Genomic DNA, 18,313 nt, shown 5'->3' on the forward strand with positions numbered 1-18,313 from the left:
CGTATGCGACGATGATGAACGTTTGCAAGAGAAAAATGCGATACATCGGACGCATCCTTTCTCGGCATACACAAACTACGAAGTTGCGACGACGTTATAACTACTACGTTTCATCATCATTTTATGGAAAACCAAGATAATTTCGTATTCGAGATAATAGCAGGACTTGAAGCGCGGGTAGAAATGATTTGCCGAGTTTGAAATCGTCCATAATATCCATAACGTCGATTGACATGACAGCATAATCACAGCGACTACATACTGTGATACGAACCATATACAGGGTGCATCGTTATTCCAGTCGTTTATCTCTTCAGATTCTCCTACTGATGTGGGATTGAGCCTTTTTCAACGAAGAGTTTATTTAATTAAAACAGCTTTTGAGATCTGTAGGCGAATATTGCGTTAAATAATTTATGCGACAGTCAACGTGTTAAAAAATTCTCGGAGTGAGCGCAAGACACCCCGTGTATGGCGCCATTCATTTTTCAATTTCAGAGTTCTCCACTTCCTGTCTCTATCCTTTGTCAATTACCTGAACTCAAGTCTGTAACGATCGATTTGTCTGTCTTCCTATTCATTATCTGGCTGTTTTCCACGAAAGTATTCATAGGAAAGTTTCTCGAGACTGTACTACGCTTCAAAGTGAATTCACAACTTTATTAGACCAAATTTTAGGCTGGGCAAAATTACATTGTAACGCGTGCTGTCCTTTCGCATGAAATAAATATACGATAATGAGACACTAATGAATGTAACTAATTATAACTCACGAACGACTCGTGAATATTTTATTTCCCGAGGCGTAACAGTTTACGCGGACAAATTAGGTTTGCTCGTGCCGGCCGTCTCCTCCACGTCACCGCTGCTTACTCGTGTCAGCTCACTCGTTTCTTCTCTGCAAGCACAAAATTATAATAACTCTCTCAGACACGCTAAGACGTACTCGAGCGTTAGCTTACCTCGTGAATCGATAGTAGATGATATTCTCGACAACGCATATTGCGCTTCCGACGAGTACACCGAAAGCTAACAGAATCAAAGCCGGAGCGGTCTCGTATACGGATATGCTTCTCGTGGACAACGTGTCGAGCGTGCATTGAGGCTTCCTGCTCGACCAGTACTTTATCTGTCGATCGCGTAACCCGGTATTGAACATCTTGGATAGCCTGGAGAAGAATTTCTTTAAATGCTACGAAAATCTTCGTCGCAAGGAAAAAGCAAACGAAGGCTTACCCAATTTTCGCCATCTCGGTGAATTGACCGTTGTGACTGGCGTACATTCCCATGACAGATTGTTTAAACAGATGGATCTCCGTCAATGCGCAGATCTTGCTCGGCTCAAACGTCTTTTCGATGTAGGGATACGCCGTGTTGGGATCCGTGTGATAGGCCAGGGTGCCCTCGCTGACTTGCTTCATACCCTCCTCTATCGGCAAGTATCGCTTCGACTCTGGCAGAGGATCCCAGCGCTTCTTCCTGAAGTAATTTGATTCTGAGCTAAGTTTCTGAAAATATAAAGTCGAACGCTGGTATATGGTCTTTCTGAAATACTCCGCGCGTACGATCTTAACGTGTGTGTGTGTGCCTGAAAACATGCATACGTATAAAAAGTAGTTCAGATATGGCACAGCTTCCGCCGCGATTTTCAGATTGCTGTCCGCGAGAACCGTCACGTCATCCTCCATCATATCGAGCGGTTCGCTCAAACGAGCCGACACTATACTGCCCGAGTAATAGTTGTACATGATCCAATTGAACACAAGGATCTGTAGAAGAGCGATACGGCCGGGAATATGGTCAGGAAAAAAATTTGCGCCTATGAAAGAGATTATTATTAAATTAAGTCGTTAAACAAGACGACACGTTTGCTACGCGTTATTTTACCTTGTTGAGCGGTAATACCGATAGTAAGGACCATGGCGCCAGAATATTTCTCCTCTCTGCTCGCCTCCTCGCGTTTCATTATTACTCTCATCACGAAGACGAAGAACACTATAAATACGGCGCTCAGGTACCAGGTCTGAATCGCAAACGGTTTAAAGAAAATCTCAAGTTTGATGTCGTTCGACGAGGTGGATAGCAGCATGAAACAGGGTCTACGAGAAAAAGATTGAACATTCATTAAACGATATGTGAGATTGATATGATCTCTTAACGCAAAACGAAGCCTCAATACCGAATCGGCCACGCCGCGCCGATCAGAGAGGCATAATCTAATCTCTCGGACACCATAATCCTAGGATTACTGCCAAAGTCGATGTAATTTGCTTGTAAGATCTCAAATATCAAGCCGTGCACACTGTGACGATCCCAGTAAATAATCTCCGTAGCGTATACACTAGAAAAAAAGATATTTTTAGGACAATTTATTAGCTGCTAAAAATACAGGGCGAAAGCCTGTTTTAGAATACCTAAAGTTGAAGAGATCGGCAGTATGAGATATCATCGCGTACACAAATTTATGCATACTGTCCAAAGATCTGGTGTTAATGTCTAGCATATAATCTTCCAACCGCATGTTTTTCGGCCTATACTGTATCTAATGATGGAGCATGCGATAACAATAATATAATGTAATTAAACGGTTTTCTTCTATAAAGCTACATATTATCCAGTGACACGCACCACGCCCGACATCTTCAGCGTCATACCGTGCATATTAGCCCTTCTCTCGATCAACGGTTGGGTCAGGGTGAAGGTAAGACCTTCTTCTGGTCGCCACGAGCCCAGCTTCGTCACGTTCAGCGTACCTCCGCGATACTTGCAATGATTAAAAACGTCATAAAGATCGTAACCGCTACCATTCGTTATCGCGAGCGCGAAATCGGTCGTCATGCTGTAAGCGTTATCGTTCAAAAGCGGCACGCTGCTGTTCAGCTTCGATCCCAGGACCAACCAGTGGTACGAGTAGTCGTACATACGAAACTTCGAAGTCTAATAAATATAAAATATCAGTCTCTTCTCCCTTTCTTCCTTTTTTTACATGAGAAAATTGTAAATATCGCGAATAAGAATAAATAAGAACCGATTTTATAAAGACTTTACCTCGGCGAAGATGGTCACGGCGCTTTCGTTGTTACAACGCAAATCCACGACGACTCCTAAGCTCCAGGCGTCAGTGGTCAAGAATCGTCGTATGTTAATATCCGTATCGTGTTTCCGGATAATCGTGTATATACCGGCTCTGCTTAACGACTTCAAGAAATAAAAATCACCTGCAATGAAATGAGAAGAGACACGCACCAAAATCGTTGCTAAGAATCATTTATGAATCGTATGCTTTTATTAAATAATTGCTATTTTGAAAGCTCTTCACCTACTCGTGAAATCTCCGCAAGAGAACCCCACGACATTCCGCACTGCCTTGGTTACAAAATAATCGCGAATAAAGTCGCTGTCTCTCGCGTTAACGTTACAAGAGAATTGCAATGCAACAAAAAAGAATGCCACATACGTTACACCGCGCTTTAATTTCAGATTATACATATTGCCGTGGAAAAAGTAAATGGTATTGCGGATTTTATGTAACGTTGAGCCTGCACGCATGAATACGAATAAACGAAAGAGATAATGGAAAAAGTAATACAGTTCGATTGAGTTTGTCGGTTGCGACATGCTTTGAATTTTTCAGCATCAGTACGATATTAAATGTGATATCTTGAAATCGTACGTCTTATCGTTTATTTATCGTTCCACCGCTATGACATTCCGTCGGGGAATAAGAACTAGCAAACGTGTCACTGTCGAGCTACAGCAAATCGCACACAATGGTGATTAATTATTTGCGCGAAGATCTAATGAATAAAAACACACAAGCTATCTGTGATAAAATCTAATTAAACAAGCGTCAGAATGGCATCTAGAAATTATTATTTGGTTATTCGCTCGAAAGTACGTCCCGCGAAATAGGTGTGGTCCTTGTCATTGTCGGAAAACATAGTTTCTTCCATAGCCCGTTAGCATTAGATGCTGATAATCTGTAAAAAAAAAAAGCGATCAAACGATCAAATAGAAAATTTCAAGTTCGCTATTCTTTTTTTTAACTTTTCAGCTTTTTAACACTGATCGTTACCGCGGCCATATCCAGTAGACAAAGTTCTCCATTATGCATATTATAAGAGATAGCGTGGTGGCGATGCCGATAAACAGAAAAATGGGCGTAGCTTCCTGGATCGACAGCGGTTCCGCGACTAGCATACTTTTCGGACAAAACGGTCTTCTTGCTGACCAGAATTTCAGCTGTCGCTTGCGTAAGCCCATATCATATATCTTGGTCAAGCTGCAATAATAAACATTGGAATAATAATTTGCTTATTCCTAGAAGAATTAAAATTTAAACAATGAGGTATGCGTAAGTGTCTACTTAAGTCGCCGTAATACAGCGATAAGTATAGCACTTTAGAAATAATTATTTTAATAGTAATTGTAATGGTAATATTAATTTTAAACGTCATCTAATTGCGTATTTTCCTACCCGATTCTCAATAGCGGAGTGAACGGGCTCTTGTATCTGCCCCAAAGAGCGAGAACCGCACGAAAAAGATGGACCTCCGTCAGCTCGCATATCATTCGCGGATAGAAGTGCCGTTCGATGTACGGATACGCGGATTCGATCGATGTGTGATAAGCCAGGCCGCCCTTAGCCACGCGATCCAGGCCCTCCGCTAGTGGCAGATAACGCTTGGATTCCGGTAGTTTGTCCCATCGTTTCGCGTTAAAATACCGTACCTCTTTCTCCGGGGTCTTTTAGCAAAAGACGGGACGAGAGATATGCCGATGATGCAATAAAAAAAATAACATTTTTTGAATAAAATGATATATGATTTTTTATTATATAATTATTGCAGTTCTTTTTTTTAATCAAATTAATCATTGGCCAATGGGCAGCGTGCTAAAAATGCTGTAAAAGCATCCACCTGTAGAAAAGAACGAACGTACGGCGTTGGCTCGGCTGCTACTTTCATATTACTGTCTGCCAAACTGATCAACGAGTCATTCATCTTCACGCCTACGTTTTTTAATCGGTCGGACACGATGCTCGCCGAATAATAGTTTAGGATTAACACGCTGAAAAGCATGATGTGTATGAATGCTATGCGACCTGCGTAATGCACCGGAACGAACATGGAACCTGTGAATAAAGTAAAAGTTAATACCGACAGCTTTTCATTGCCAATGCGTTGTTTGACTAAAAAGTTGACTAGAAAATTAACGAAGAAGCTGTACTTTGTTGGGAAATAGCGCCTATTGTAAGAAGAATAGAAATGTTGTAGCCCTCCGACATGCTGTGAATGCCTTCCTGTTTGACGATCAATATTACCAGGATAGACGCAGCGACTATTATCGTGGAGAGTATCACGTACCAGACCTTGATATTCAACGGTCGCAAAAATTGCTTCGTCTTCATGTTTGCTGAGGATATCGTTCGGAACAAGAAGCACGATCTGCGTAGAAACAATTCGTTCGTAACATCGATCAGCATTTCGTTATCGCGTGTATCACGAAATTACGTACCGCATTGGCCATACTGGACCGATAATATCTCCTGAACGTAATCTTTCCGCCTTCATCACGATTGGACTGGCCGAGATGTCTACAGTTTTCTTTTGAAAAGCGACGAACATCGGCGCGGAATTGTCCTGCCGCTTTCTCGGATCCACTTCCACGATTTCTATACTTAATTAAAATAATTAAAAAGATATTTTCATACTTGGAAAAAAAAAAGAGAAATACGCGAGAGAAATTTGCCCGTTCCAAAAGATTCTTACGTGAAGTTAAAGAGATTAGCCATGTGCACCAAGATCGTGTACAGGAATTGGGACCGACCGTATTTCGCTTTCATGTCTTGATCCAGCACGATATCCTCCGTGGACAAATTGTAGAACCTACGTGGCAGCTACGAGATTTCCGGATAATGAATTAATCACCAGTTGCCGTACTTACTAGTTGAGAACTAATTGTTTAGGTACTTACTAAGACTCCCACTTTGAGCTTCATACCGTGCAAATTGGATCTCCTCTCGTACTTTGGTTGCTTCAACCTGATCGCCACCCCGGACTTCTCAGTCCAGTAACCCAAAACGGTTACGTTCAAGGTGCCACCGCGTGCTTTGCAAGGATTATACACGTCGTACAAATCGTAACCGGCCTCGGTCTCTACAGCAACCGTAATGTCGGTCACTACACTAAAAGCGTCGTCATGTAACAAGCTCACGGTGTCTTTCAATTTTCGTCCCAAAATCAGCCATTTATGCATGTCGTCGAACAAGGATGATTTTGCAGCCTTAAATAAAAAGAGATTAATACCCAAGAACTTTGCCATTGCTGCTTCAACATCTACCGGCTTTGTTATCTTTCTTGACCCTTGCTTGTTTCTCCCCTCCTCCGATTGCATTTTTTCACATATATTACTTTTTTATTCTTACATTATATTAGACATTCTTATAATTCCAGACTATACTCTATACAATTAATGTAGATGCTATATAGGAATATTTTGGAAGAGCGTCTTTTACCTCGGCATATATCATGTTGTAATTGGGACCGTCGCATCGCGCGTCCAAGTAAACACCTAAATTGCGATTGTTGTTTTGTAAAAACTTCCTAATAATACGTATCGATGACGCATTCACAGATCCGAGACTCCATATCGACGTGAGTACAAAGACTTCGTTGAATGTCCTCGCGAATTTCACGTCGCCTGTCACGCAGGAGAAGCTTGTGATAATCATACATGAGTCATTTCAATCATCTAAATATTATTACGCACTTTCGAGACCACCGCATGAAAACCCGACGACGTGGGACACGTCTTTGTACAGAAAAAAGTCTCGGGCCATGAAGTTGTCGTTTGCGCAAACGAGCAATAGACGCGACAGAAACAGTAACTTCCAACTTCCATGAGGCATTTCTTAAATTATACGGATTACACAGAGATTACCAGGAGCTTGAAGGAGAATAAAGTAGTTCCAAAGGCTACGTTCGCCGCATCATTAAATATTCAAAGCGCAAGTCCCTTATGAATGTTTGATTTTAAGCATGACTTTCACGACTTGAAATATTAATTCCTTCGATTGATTCAGAATCTCTAGTTATTATTTTATTGCATTTATTTCTCCGTATTTCTCATCGTTATTCAGCGATGTTGTTTCGGGATTTTTGGATTTCTGAGAGACCGAGAACAAGGAAAAAATTTCAGGAGTTTTATTGAAAAGATCACAGGAAATTTGTCAAGATTGAAAAATGTCATGGTTATAAAGGAATATACGATTAAAAATCGTAATCTCAATTAATGTAATTTGTACTCTTTCTAAATGTAATGTAGCATTACGTATATTAAGGATACATTCTGATACGATGCGTGCACATTCGGGTACGTAATCAGAATCGAAGAGTTTTCATAAATAAAGTAACTTATCAATGACTAGTACAGATTATTGCGCGATCGCCGCTCGAGCCATAATCGTGAGTTCGCAAATTTTCAAGAAATCTATCAGGATCGATATGCCGAAACGTTCACTGTAGTGCGAAGGGAGGAGCGTCATTGGTCGACAGATAAAATTTGCCACGCAACCTAGACGAGAAGATAAATTGTGATGAATTACAATCAACAAGTTTTAACAAGTTTGAAAATATAAACAAGGATATATCTTACGAGGTAGAGGCGTACTCGCCCATCAGTACGACCGGATTGTAATCGCAAAGTTGCTCCTTGTATTTTTCCCAGCTGTCGCACATTCTTGCCTTGAAGCCCACCGTGCTGCCGATGCTCTCGGTCATGAGCTGATGCGCCCTCGAATGACTACAGTAAGCTGTAATGCAAAGGAGAGGCATTGAGACATCGCTTTAAGAGTTATCCTTTCAATATTCTCCATAGCAAGGATGCGATAACGAACATCGTGCAGTACTCACTTATTGTTGGCATAAAAGAGCATCCGGGTTGCGGGATCTTGCCGTTGTTGGGATAAAAATCGGCATGTCCTAACGGTGCCAAGAATCCGAACACCGGACCGCTGGTATGGATCACGTCAACGAATTGAGCATCGGTTGGATCCAGCCGGTATTCTGGATCGACGATACCGGAGATGGTCTCGAACAGAGGGCTCGCAGGATCCAGTCCTTCCCAGGAAAAATCATCAAGTTATGCTCGCGACACACAGCCAAATACTTTCGCTCTCGTAATTCATCGACACCGATAACGAGTGTCGTAACTGCATTGTTTATTTACAGCCATTTCTCAACGCTATCTTATCAATATGTCCAAAACAAATATCGTAACTCTAATTCGCGTAGTTTAGTTATTTGTTTATCAATGTTTATAATGTTTATCAATGTATTTAATATATTTTTCTATCGTAATAAGAATATTTCGAGGAGAAGGATTACTGTAATGTTGTAAATTGTAAATAATTCCGCTGGAAAGTTACGATACTTTTCATTGATGTCCTCGAACTCAAGTGCGTTTGCACAATAATTCTGGCATACGAAAACATTGCTATCGTGCCTATTGAATCTACCTGTTATTCTCCCGACACGTCCGTCGTGATAAGCCCCGGCGAAACCAGCCACACAAGAACCCAGGCTGTGACCACTGATGTGCACGTCCTTATACTCCAGGTTCGAGTCCCGATTTAAAAAATCCAAGAACTGGCCTAAGTATTCGCCGACAAGACGCGTGTTCTTAGCGGCCACCGGGTAGGCTTCGGATGCCAAGATTCCCCAACCGACGACTATCACGTTCACATCCTGATAAAGTAGATACGCTAAAAATACAATGTAGTTATTATATCTCTATCTTAAAAAAAAAAAATTTAAATCTTATTTGGAAGAAACGTTTTAGCGGACGAGAAGATGCGGGATCGCTGGATGAAAAAGTATCGCGCGTGATATAAAAAAGCACTTGGAGCTCTTCCGCGAAGAGTTTCTGCGCGAGACAGAGAGCGAGTAAAAACTTGCAAAACGATTAATTAAGCCGTTATCGCGCTGACCTTTGAACCAACAACGACGTCGATTCCGTGTTTACCGAAATAGGCCTGACCCTGATTGTTTGCGAAAGTAGTAAGCGACGGTAGTAAGGAATGCGAGATACACAATGACGCAATACCTAATTCCACCCACCGTCTATCAGATCGCGTATCCAGCCTTCGTTTCCGGTATCGCTGAATCCGTGAACGATGAACTTGGTCGGTCGGCTCTCGTTGAAGTGCGACGCGTACAGCACCTCGGTATTATTTAGGAACAATTGCTCTTCGCCGAACGGGTTTTCCCTGCGTGCGAAACAATACCATGATAAAGACAAGGGCATCATAAAGCGACGTTAAAATTCCAAACTTGATTGACTCTTGCCACGCGTCATCTCTTAAACGTGATAAAGGGAAAAGTTAGAACAATGTCGAGAGACGCCTTTCTCAATCGACTTGTTTGCCGGAAAGACAAGAAAAAAAAAAGAAAAAAAGGGAGAGAGAGAGAGCGGGAGTCAATCCAAAGGCGCCGATACTAAGGCGTACGTCAATGCGGCGCGGCGCCTCGACACTCGATCAAACGTCAGCGCTGAGAATAGAATGCTCGCTGATTGCACGTATCATTAAAAAATTGATGCATCCTCCAACGCGGGGCAAGCCGGCGATAGCGGTGCCATGGTGCATGGAAATTAGCCGCGTCGGCGTGCGATTGATTCCAGATCGGCGCCAAGATATTCTCCCAGCCAGTTGCAATTATAGAAAATAATTATTTCAGGAATATGCCGAAGAGGGAACGCACACTTGACATGACTGATGTCCATTTCTATCAACGCAGGTTAATTTTGATCTTGGTTTAACTTACCTGTCATCTTTTCCTAGTTCTCTAAAAGTTAGAAAAAGATAGAAAGTAAGTTAAACCGAGATTAGAAGTTAATCTACATTGATAGAAATGGGCAAAAGCCAAACAACGTAGACGCGCAATCCGTATGATGCAATTTAAATTTCAAGTTTGATCAGTGCATGTAAGGGTGAAACGTCCATCTCTACAACCCTGTGGAGCGAACATGGAACGGTTCCTTTGCGTTTCCTCTTCCAATTGACTGGTCTTTTCAAGTTTTCACATATACGTTATACCTGTTATCTCGCAAATTGCGCCGAGATACGTAAGGGCAATATTATAGCAAATTATTGTCGCAACAGTAAGAGAATCGTGTACGCACCTGGTGTACAATTTAAAGGTCGCCGGATCGCGTTCCAGCACCGTCTCGACGATTGACGTGCGCGCAGGGATGTCGTTCAGCAGCGTGCCCTCTGGATACGCGTACGCTGGAATTAACGAAATCTGGATCAATTCGGTTCGCTGTGAACAAAATTCACCGGAAACACGGGGACGGGAGGAGCAACAGAGAGATTTGACCCGTATCGGTCCGAGCAAGATCTTGGACCGGTGATTACCTGACCAGGCGAGGAGGACGGTCGAAAGAACGAGAAGCTCGATCTGCGACATGTCTCGGGGCGGGACGCTGCGCGACATACCAGTCGTCTCTGCGAGATGCACCGGATTACTACTTTAACTTGGCTTAACGTCGGGCCCGTCATTCATCCCGCGCGCTTTCTTTTTGCTCCTCCACCAGCTCCTCGGGAGTACGATAAGAGTAGGCGTCTAATGTCGCCGCCACCGCCGCCGCAAGCTGCTTTAATTCGTTAACGCGTTTTCGCTACCGCGGATCTTGATGACGGTCGCCTCCTCTCGCCACAGCCACGTCCCGAGGAGGTGCATTTCTACCTGAAAGAACGAACTAATCAGGAATTAAATGAAATCACAACGAAATCGAGACGAGCGGTGAGCAGCATGAGACGGGGTCCGGCTTTGCAAACCAATTAAGAATTAATTATATTTAGTTAATTTTGGAAACCTGCACTAAAAGCAACTTGTGTTACATGCAAAGGACCTTCGAGTGATACAACACTTGAAATACGTACCTTTTTTTCCTAGAATGTCATTCCTATAAAAAAGACGGAGCCAATGTTGCAATATAAGTTATGATAAACATTGCAATTGCGCGTCGCTCTGTTTATTCGAAGGTTATGTATTAATTGGAAAATTGCTAATTACTGCCCTTCTTTTTCCTCACCTTTTACGATAAGAAACTTTTCATGTCTCTTGAGAAATCATTCAGATAATATAAATTTATACAATAAATATTGTATGTACGTTCCCTATGATACCGACTACGATTGAAGCAGCTTTGCTAAAAGGCCTACAACCTTGGGGCGTATTTCGACAGATGGCGCCTCATGCAATTTCTTCAAAATGGCGTACGCACAGCATGTAGCTCGCTCGCGTGCATAAGGACGATTGGAGCTGTCAAAATCAGCGCTGCGTAGTCAACAACAGTCAACAGGTCAATTCCAGAACTTGCTTGCACGTGTACTCTCTAGAAAATGGTACGTATGTACATAAATATGAAAAGGAATTCAATGTTGGATCATTCCTATTCGATTTGTCGACGAGTTGTTTTACTTGTTATTAAGAGTGACTTCAAAATGTTTGTTAAATCGCGAGATTTCTTACATTTTAAACCGTTTTGAAATTTACTCGAGCTACGTGGTCAGAACTATTTATTAGATCTAAAGTATGATAATGATAGAATAAACTACATATTTTTTTACGACATGCAAAATTATTGTTATCACATGTTGACATCACTCTCTCATGAGAATCGTACCCTATACATATATGTTACGCCGATAACAAACACGTTAAAATAATGATAAATTGTTTTCAATGTTCGTATTTGTTTTCGATTTTTGTTAATTGAAGTAAACTGAATCTATCGACGCATCATGTCGCCGGAGCCCACGCAGGAACCCATTCAGGAGAGTCTGACAGTTTCCAACGTAGTCCTGGATGCGAGAGCGGCGAATGATGAGGAGGACAGTGATGATGAGGCTATGGGTATGGCGGGATACATGCCGCTATCCCAAGTGTCCACCGATGCCGATCCTATGTTAGGCGAAGAAGAGGTAGACTTTGGCAATCAAAGCAGCAGCAGCATCTTCATTCCTTAATAACAAAGAACTTATGAAGCTAATTGACCAATTCTTTTCTCATTTCAGAATGACGAGTGGCTATCTGGATTTGGTGAATCTAGTCAAGCGTCATCCGTTCCGATAACTGAAGAAACTCAGCAAGTGAGTCTCCTTTAAATCTTGAAGATTGCTATGAGAATATTTGGAAAGATTCTGATTTGTCAGTTATTTTGTTTATGTGGATATTTGGGCTGTACCCGAAACAATCAAAGAATCAAATTTGCACCGTAATATTTCAGAGTTCTTCGGAGATACTGGAAGTCTGGTCGTGTCCAAACAATCGTTCTGACATTGATCTGGATGCGACTAAGATCAAAGAAGTAAAATCCGTGATGGCGTCCATTACCATCCCCGAAACTTCCATTCCGCAATGGGCGAGCGCGATCTCGGAAGAGCAATGGAAAGAGCAGCTTCTCGTACGCATCAAGCAGATGCAGAACAAAGATTCGTAGAGCTGAGGTCGCAATGTAGTCGCTGCTTGCAACAAAGAGTTAAAATCATTACTGTCAGCCGTACACGTGACGAGCGGTACATCTGGAATTATTCCAAGTATAATTTAATACAATGTAAAAGATGCAGAAACATAATCGAGATGCCTATTGGCATCTCTGAGTCGTATATATTTTAACATTTAAGTGTAAAAAATAAAATATTTGATTTTTATATCAGTTAAGTTAGAAGCTGTCTCGAACAGGCTTTTAACTCTTGTTAATGCGTAGGATGTATAATTGTGGTGTGAGAGGAATATAAATCAAAACCTATTCGAACGAATTGTAAAGTATATTTTTATTATTTTTATCTTTTCATACGGTATGTTAGAAGCAGATTATGAGATATATAATAGATTAGTTTAGTCAATAAACTTCATTTTTCTCGATGAAACTGCGCTCGAAATGAGTAAAACGCACATGATATCTCATCTTGATGCTATTCTAGCGAAATATGACTTATTTCTGAATCGCAAACATTCCATTGCGCTCAAAGTTTCCCCAGCGTTCTACATTTCATCGCGTACACCGCATAATCTATTTAAAGAAGGCACGATTTTATAATTCGAACTCCGCATCGATGGCAGCGGCTTTGATTGGATTGAGTTTCTTCCGTAAGGCAGCAACATCATCTTCTATTTTTATCAATTTCCGATATTTCTGGAAAGAAAATGAGTTATCGCTATCGTATTGTTACGCGTATCTCCTGCGCGATATTATATACCTCTGAGGTAGTTCCGGGTGTAACGCTCCAGATATAAATCATGTAACCTGGAATGCACAACATCGAGGAAAGACCCGCGAGCCATCCCAGCAAATGGCTCCACCACGGAAATTCGTACGCAAGGTATTTGACAGGGACGAATTTGATAATATTAAAGATGAAAACGCCCTATACGTATAATAATACCGAATGTAATTAAACGGAAAGTAGCACATTGGTTCTCTGAATCATATTGTCGGGGCAAATTGGAGGTCTTACCACGCAAATGGCAGGAGTGGTAAATGTCCAGCATATCTTCCACCAGAAACATGGGTAATAGCCTATCATGTCCCGTATGCCGTCGTAAAATCGGTCCACCCCGAATGCCCATGAGACGGCGATGCACTCGAAGAACATCAGGAAGAGTAAGCAGAACCCGCTCACAGCGTACGTGTCTAGTAGTTGAAACACGTACATACCGCCCTGAATAAGATTAATTTCCATCAGTTAGAGGAAATCTAAGCGACTAATCTTCTGTCGAAGGCTGCGTTCGCTTTGGGCGCTTTCGTGCTGAAAGCGTCAGTCTATATCTCTATTACTCATTACATGTTGAAAAAAGATGGAGTGATGCTTTCAGCACGAAAGCGTCCAAAGCGAACGCAGCCATAGAATACCAAGTTGAAAAAAATAAGATGTAAGGATACTTTTGTACTTTTACAAAATACTTTTTACATATTACTTGAGTAACCCATACGACCAATAACACTCACTTCCGTAACGCACAGAAGTCCGATTAGATAGGAGATCAAGCATACGATCGCGATGAACATTTCTTTCCGTTTTCTGAGCGTTCGCGGCCACTCATCCACGGCGGCGGTGATAAAGCCCTCCATGGTGCAGAACTGGAATGCGACTTGTTTTTAACATTCAACATTAATCCGTAGTAGTTCTAGGATAATGGACGCCGATCCTTGGATTCGATGAACGTACGTTACCTGACTATCCAATCCTATCAGGAGGAGCATAAAGAAGAACAGACTCGCCCAAATTGAGGCCCCAGGTAGTTGCAACACTGCCGAGGGATAAACTAGGAAAGCCAGCCCAGGCCCTGATCAAAATGATGGATATAATAAAGTTATTATTGTGTTATCGTAATTCGAGACAAATTAAGAACAAAATGAATAGCTACCAGAAGCGGCTACATCGGCCACTGGTTTCTGTTGCTCGTGGGCCATGAAACCGACTACGGAAAATATGACTACTCCGCTAAGCAAGCTGGTGCAAGTATTCACTCCGCATACGATGAGAGCATCTCTGCGATATATCGATAAGACTTGCATATAATCCGTCTTACAAGAAAATAACTTTTTAAAGAAAGAGAGGAAGAGGAGAGAATGATGAATGGAGACAGAATAATCCATAGAAGATAGAAGATTCTTACTTGTAAACATTATTATTAAATTTGTTGTAACTGCCTAGGGCTACCAATGCACCTAGACCGAGAGCGTAAGTGAAGAATATCTGGGTCACCGCGTCTATCCATACCTATATACATACAACGATCGTGCCAATGATTGTAATATTTTATATTCTAGCATAACTAAACGAGAAATCGACGTCGTATCGACGGTTTTACCTCGGGATCGCCGAGTTTCGAGAGATTCGGCGTAGCGTAATACTTCAAACCTTCCGAAGCGCCGGGAAGCGTCAAGCCTCGCACGAGCAGCACCGCCAGCAGGGCATATGGGAAGAGCGCCGTGAAATAGACGACCTGTATTACATCGTATTAATTTACACGCTACGTCCGAAAGTGGCGAACAAAACTTGGTCGTAAACGCAGCTCTCGGTCTTTACCTTGCCGGTCCATTTGACGCCTTTCCAGATACAAAAGTAGCACATAATCCACACGACCGCGAGGGTACCGGCCAATTCCCATCTTATACCACCGACGTCTTCGATGCCCGAGGAAATCTGCAGGGTGCGCCTCCTTTTTGTAACGAAAGGCGCGGATGGTACTTTTTGATCCCACTGTAATTAATTAACTAAAGGCATCTATACGAGGCCAGTAACTTACTCCCAAAATTCTTTGACTGGATCCTTCAACAGCTCGTGACTCAAGTTCCCAAGAGGTGTGGCACATATCAAGTTGTTCGGCCAGTGGTCGTTCTCCCAGCACGATACGTTCAGACGTTCGCGGGTCGTGATGCAGTAGCGCGTGTTCCACGAGTTGTCGCAAGTTCCCCAAGGTACATCTATGCAAAATTTATTATATTAGATAAATGTAATAATTTCTGATTTTCTGCAAGCCCAAAGAGTAAAGAAATAAGAATGCTTTTAGAAGCATCGTGCTTTGATCAAGTATGAAGTGAAGTCACTTTACCAGTACGTAAGGAGACCAGGAAGTAGAAGAGCGCCCAAGCAAGGATGATGATGTAATACACATTGGTCCAGCAGGAAAGCACGCAGGTCGCATATCCAATGCCTGTGCGAAGATCAACATTGTCACCGTCATATTCCCGGAAGTATCTCAATATAAGATTAAGAGATCCTGAGTACTCTCTAAAATCACCTTTAAAAATCGGTGCTATTTTAAAAACACCCAGACCACCTATCGTCAGCATCTGTCCTAAGGATAGCTCCATCAGGAACATGGGTATACCGGCCAGTGCGAGCGCGATGAAGTAGGGCACCATGAAAGCACCGCCGCCATTCTTATAACAAAGGTACGGAAATCGCCACAGATTCCCCAAACCTATGGCCAATCCCACGACGGATAAAATAAATTCGATCTTTAAAAGAGGAAAAAAAAAATGCGGAAATTGCGTTTACAAGTCTATACATTCAGGTCCCGTTTCAGATATTGGCGCACGTTTTAATAACGACGTCTCTTACCTTGCTGCTCCAGTTCCCTCGTTCCGGCAGGGAATCCCTGGGCCTCTTGATAATCGAGGACTGTCGCAGGCATTGTATTGCCTCGAATCGGAAATCCGACTCTTTCTCGCCATTGGGGGGAGCTCGGTTGCTGGCGGGATCGGAGAAGAGGGCCTTCAGCTCCTGCACCGGATTCACCGGGTTCGGCGCCGGTTTTCTCGGCAGAGGACTAGTGGATCTGTCTACCTTGGGACGGCCGGTCGATCCCCTTGAAGGCATTATTCGTTGCGGCGACGAGATCGCGAGATGAGATCGGAATTGGAGAACTCACCTCATCCTAGGCAGGCCGACCGCGCGAGTGGAGACCGGCTCGCTAACTGTGTAACTTGCGCTCTTCTTTCTGATTAAAGCGTTTGGAACGGGACGGCCGTTGAATCGACGGTGAAGTGGAAAGAGACAGGGAGAAGCGAAGGGCTGATTGATAATTGTCGTCTATAAAATAGGAAGTTTTTGCAACGCGACCTCGTCCTATCTAGTTGTGCCGACCTTAACAAACAGGAAGCCCTTTAAGAGTGGCCGGACGTGTTACGAGAGGCTCGAGAAGAGTACGTAGGGGATGACGATAAGTCCCTAATATAAATAATAGATGAAATTTACGTTCTCTCCTCGTGTTAATACCCGCGGTCATCGTCGTCGTCGCGCGCACGAGCGCGAGGTGCGCGTACAATTGCAAGGTATGACATATAGTAGACAAGGGTCTTGATGATGACGGACGATGAATAACGAGCCACTTCCGGGAATCATAGCGTTCGTCGAATGCGTTCTCATCGTCACAACCTTGTCCTATTTTATTATTCAACTCATGGTGTCCTGTGCGGCGCGGTATCGCGACGAATACGTTTACATATTGCGTGTCCAGGCCGCGACAACGACGATGTATAATCGGAAAAAGAACCCATCTTTCTTATTTAATCAAAAATCTTAAAGTCGTGCAGACCGATTGCTGTATATAAAAGCAAATTTCAAATAAAACTTGGAGTCAATTAACAATTAGATTATAGATAACGACGTGACACGGATAGTTTTACATCTTGTTTTAAATATTTTTGCCACGTAACTTCAAAAGAAGCAAAGACGTCCATTGGAACGATTGCGAAGGAACGATTGAAGAAAATCACAAGTGATACGTACGCAATTATTACGATCCAATATATGCGATTTTCCTCGCCGTCTCAATATGTCCCTTCTTGGTATCCTCGCACCGGTCCTTAGCTCGGCATTCTGCTAAATATTCCACAATTCTTCCAGGTGCGAAATCACTTCCGAGATCTTCGGTATACGGAATGCGAAACTTCTGAGGGGAGTGGAGAGTCACCCCCTTTTTTTTTTAAACGTGAGCCGAACGCTTAACCGAGCGCGACTTTGAGGAAGGGCTCGCACGGATGCAGAGATTTCTGCCGTACCCCGTCGCGATCTACCCCACAATGATGCTCGGTCCCCCTCGAGCATGAACGCACCTATCTTTCCATTCAACAAATTAATGCCACAGTGTCAATCTATATTTAGGCTGCTCGTATGACACGAAGAGATCGGCCGTACGCGCGCAAGTCATCTCGCCGACCGAATACGACGTTTTCCGTTTTTCTTTTTCATTATCATATGTATAATTTGACATAATAAAGATTCGTTATCACATTGAAGGACAATACTTGTTGAGATTCTTAACTGATCCATCTTTCCCATGGATTATTTGCAAGTTAAAAAAATATTAATATTTTTTTTATTTATTACCGTGAAAATAAAACTATTTATAGGGGTAGAAAATGGTGGTGCCTTAGAAAACTTATTTTCAAGAAAAAAGAAATTAAAATTTAATATAACTGTGGCATTTCTTACCACATTCACGTATACATTATATAATAACAAAATAAGGAGAAAGCAAAATATGATATGAAATTACAAATAAATTACTTCATAATGTTCAAGATAATAAAAAGAATCTTTTAGATAATGATAAGAATTATAGCCCAATTACACTTTGACTTTTTAAATAGCTTTTAATATCATAGTTTTCCCTTTACTATCGCCATTGATGACATTCTCGTTTATCTCGTCCAGTACATCTCCGATCTCAACTTTATTCTGATTTACATGTAGCATGTAAATAACAATTAAGTATTTACAATTTTAAAAAGT

General features: G+C 42.2%; 4 protein-coding genes across 10 annotated transcripts; 1 reads left to right on the plus strand and 3 right to left on the minus strand.

Annotated features, from left to right (window-relative positions):
• Positions 1-11: 11 nt before the first annotated feature.
• Positions 12-7,105, minus strand: LOC112467820. Its single transcript, XM_025036659.1, has 20 exons — positions 6,772-7,105; positions 6,518-6,702; positions 5,977-6,285; positions 5,772-5,899; positions 5,518-5,679; positions 5,230-5,447; positions 4,920-5,134; positions 4,478-4,746; positions 4,076-4,282; positions 3,889-3,980; positions 3,324-3,629; positions 3,049-3,218; positions 2,629-2,937; positions 2,415-2,542; positions 2,180-2,341; positions 1,888-2,099; positions 1,605-1,819; positions 1,237-1,508; positions 963-1,169; positions 12-898 (listed from the first exon to the last, which is right to left on the minus strand). The coding sequence occupies exons 1-20, from the start codon at positions 6,908-6,910 to the stop codon at positions 814-816; spliced, it is 3,990 nt and encodes a 1,329-aa protein (XP_024892427.1). The 5' UTR covers positions 6,911-7,105; the 3' UTR covers positions 12-813.
• An 85-nt stretch (positions 7,106-7,190) lies between these two features.
• LOC112467842 (pancreatic triacylglycerol lipase-like) lies at positions 7,191-10,627 on the minus strand. Its single transcript, XM_025036712.1, has 7 exons — positions 10,418-10,627; positions 10,183-10,288; positions 9,120-9,268; positions 8,519-8,764; positions 7,914-8,120; positions 7,657-7,813; positions 7,191-7,575 (listed from the first exon to the last, which is right to left on the minus strand). The coding sequence occupies exons 1-7, from the start codon at positions 10,494-10,496 to the stop codon at positions 7,518-7,520; spliced, it is 1,002 nt and encodes a 333-aa protein (XP_024892480.1). The 5' UTR covers positions 10,497-10,627; the 3' UTR covers positions 7,191-7,517.
• A 631-nt stretch (positions 10,628-11,258) lies between these two features.
• Positions 11,259-12,822, plus strand: LOC112467843 (male-enhanced antigen 1). The gene is made up of 4 exons (XM_025036713.1): positions 11,259-11,410; positions 11,787-11,989; positions 12,083-12,157; positions 12,295-12,822. Exons 2-4 carry the CDS (start codon positions 11,810-11,812, stop codon positions 12,505-12,507), a joined length of 468 nt encoding a protein of 155 aa, XP_024892481.1. The 5' UTR covers positions 11,259-11,410; positions 11,787-11,809; the 3' UTR covers positions 12,508-12,822.
• Position 12,823: 1 nt separating this feature from the next.
• Positions 12,824-17,723, minus strand: LOC112467841 (sodium- and chloride-dependent GABA transporter 1-like). 7 transcript variants are annotated; one of them, XM_025036710.1, is made up of 15 exons: positions 17,309-17,723; positions 16,449-16,517; positions 16,139-16,385; positions 15,816-16,035; positions 15,627-15,728; positions 15,321-15,498; positions 15,101-15,233; positions 14,883-15,017; positions 14,688-14,791; positions 14,436-14,560; positions 14,242-14,354; positions 14,017-14,148; positions 13,526-13,729; positions 13,268-13,435; positions 12,824-13,203 (listed from the first exon to the last, which is right to left on the minus strand). In XM_025036710.1, exons 2-15 carry the CDS (start codon positions 16,451-16,453, stop codon positions 13,102-13,104), a joined length of 1,968 nt encoding a protein of 655 aa, XP_024892478.1. In that variant the 5' UTR covers positions 16,454-16,517; positions 17,309-17,723; the 3' UTR covers positions 12,824-13,101. The 7 variants fall into 7 exon arrangements, with proteins under 7 accessions (XP_024892478.1, XP_024892476.1, XP_024892479.1 ...); XM_025036708.1 differs by having other exon boundaries at positions 16,449-16,663; XM_025036711.1 differs by having other exon boundaries at positions 16,449-16,609; positions 17,309-17,401.
• Positions 17,724-18,313: the final 590 nt, after the last annotated feature.

This window comes from Temnothorax curvispinosus, unplaced genomic scaffold (genome assembly GCF_003070985.1).
Source record: "Temnothorax curvispinosus isolate PA1 unplaced genomic scaffold, ASM307098v1 QBEX01017816.1, whole genome shotgun sequence".
NCBI lineage: Eukaryota > Metazoa > Arthropoda > Insecta > Hymenoptera > Formicidae > Temnothorax > Temnothorax curvispinosus.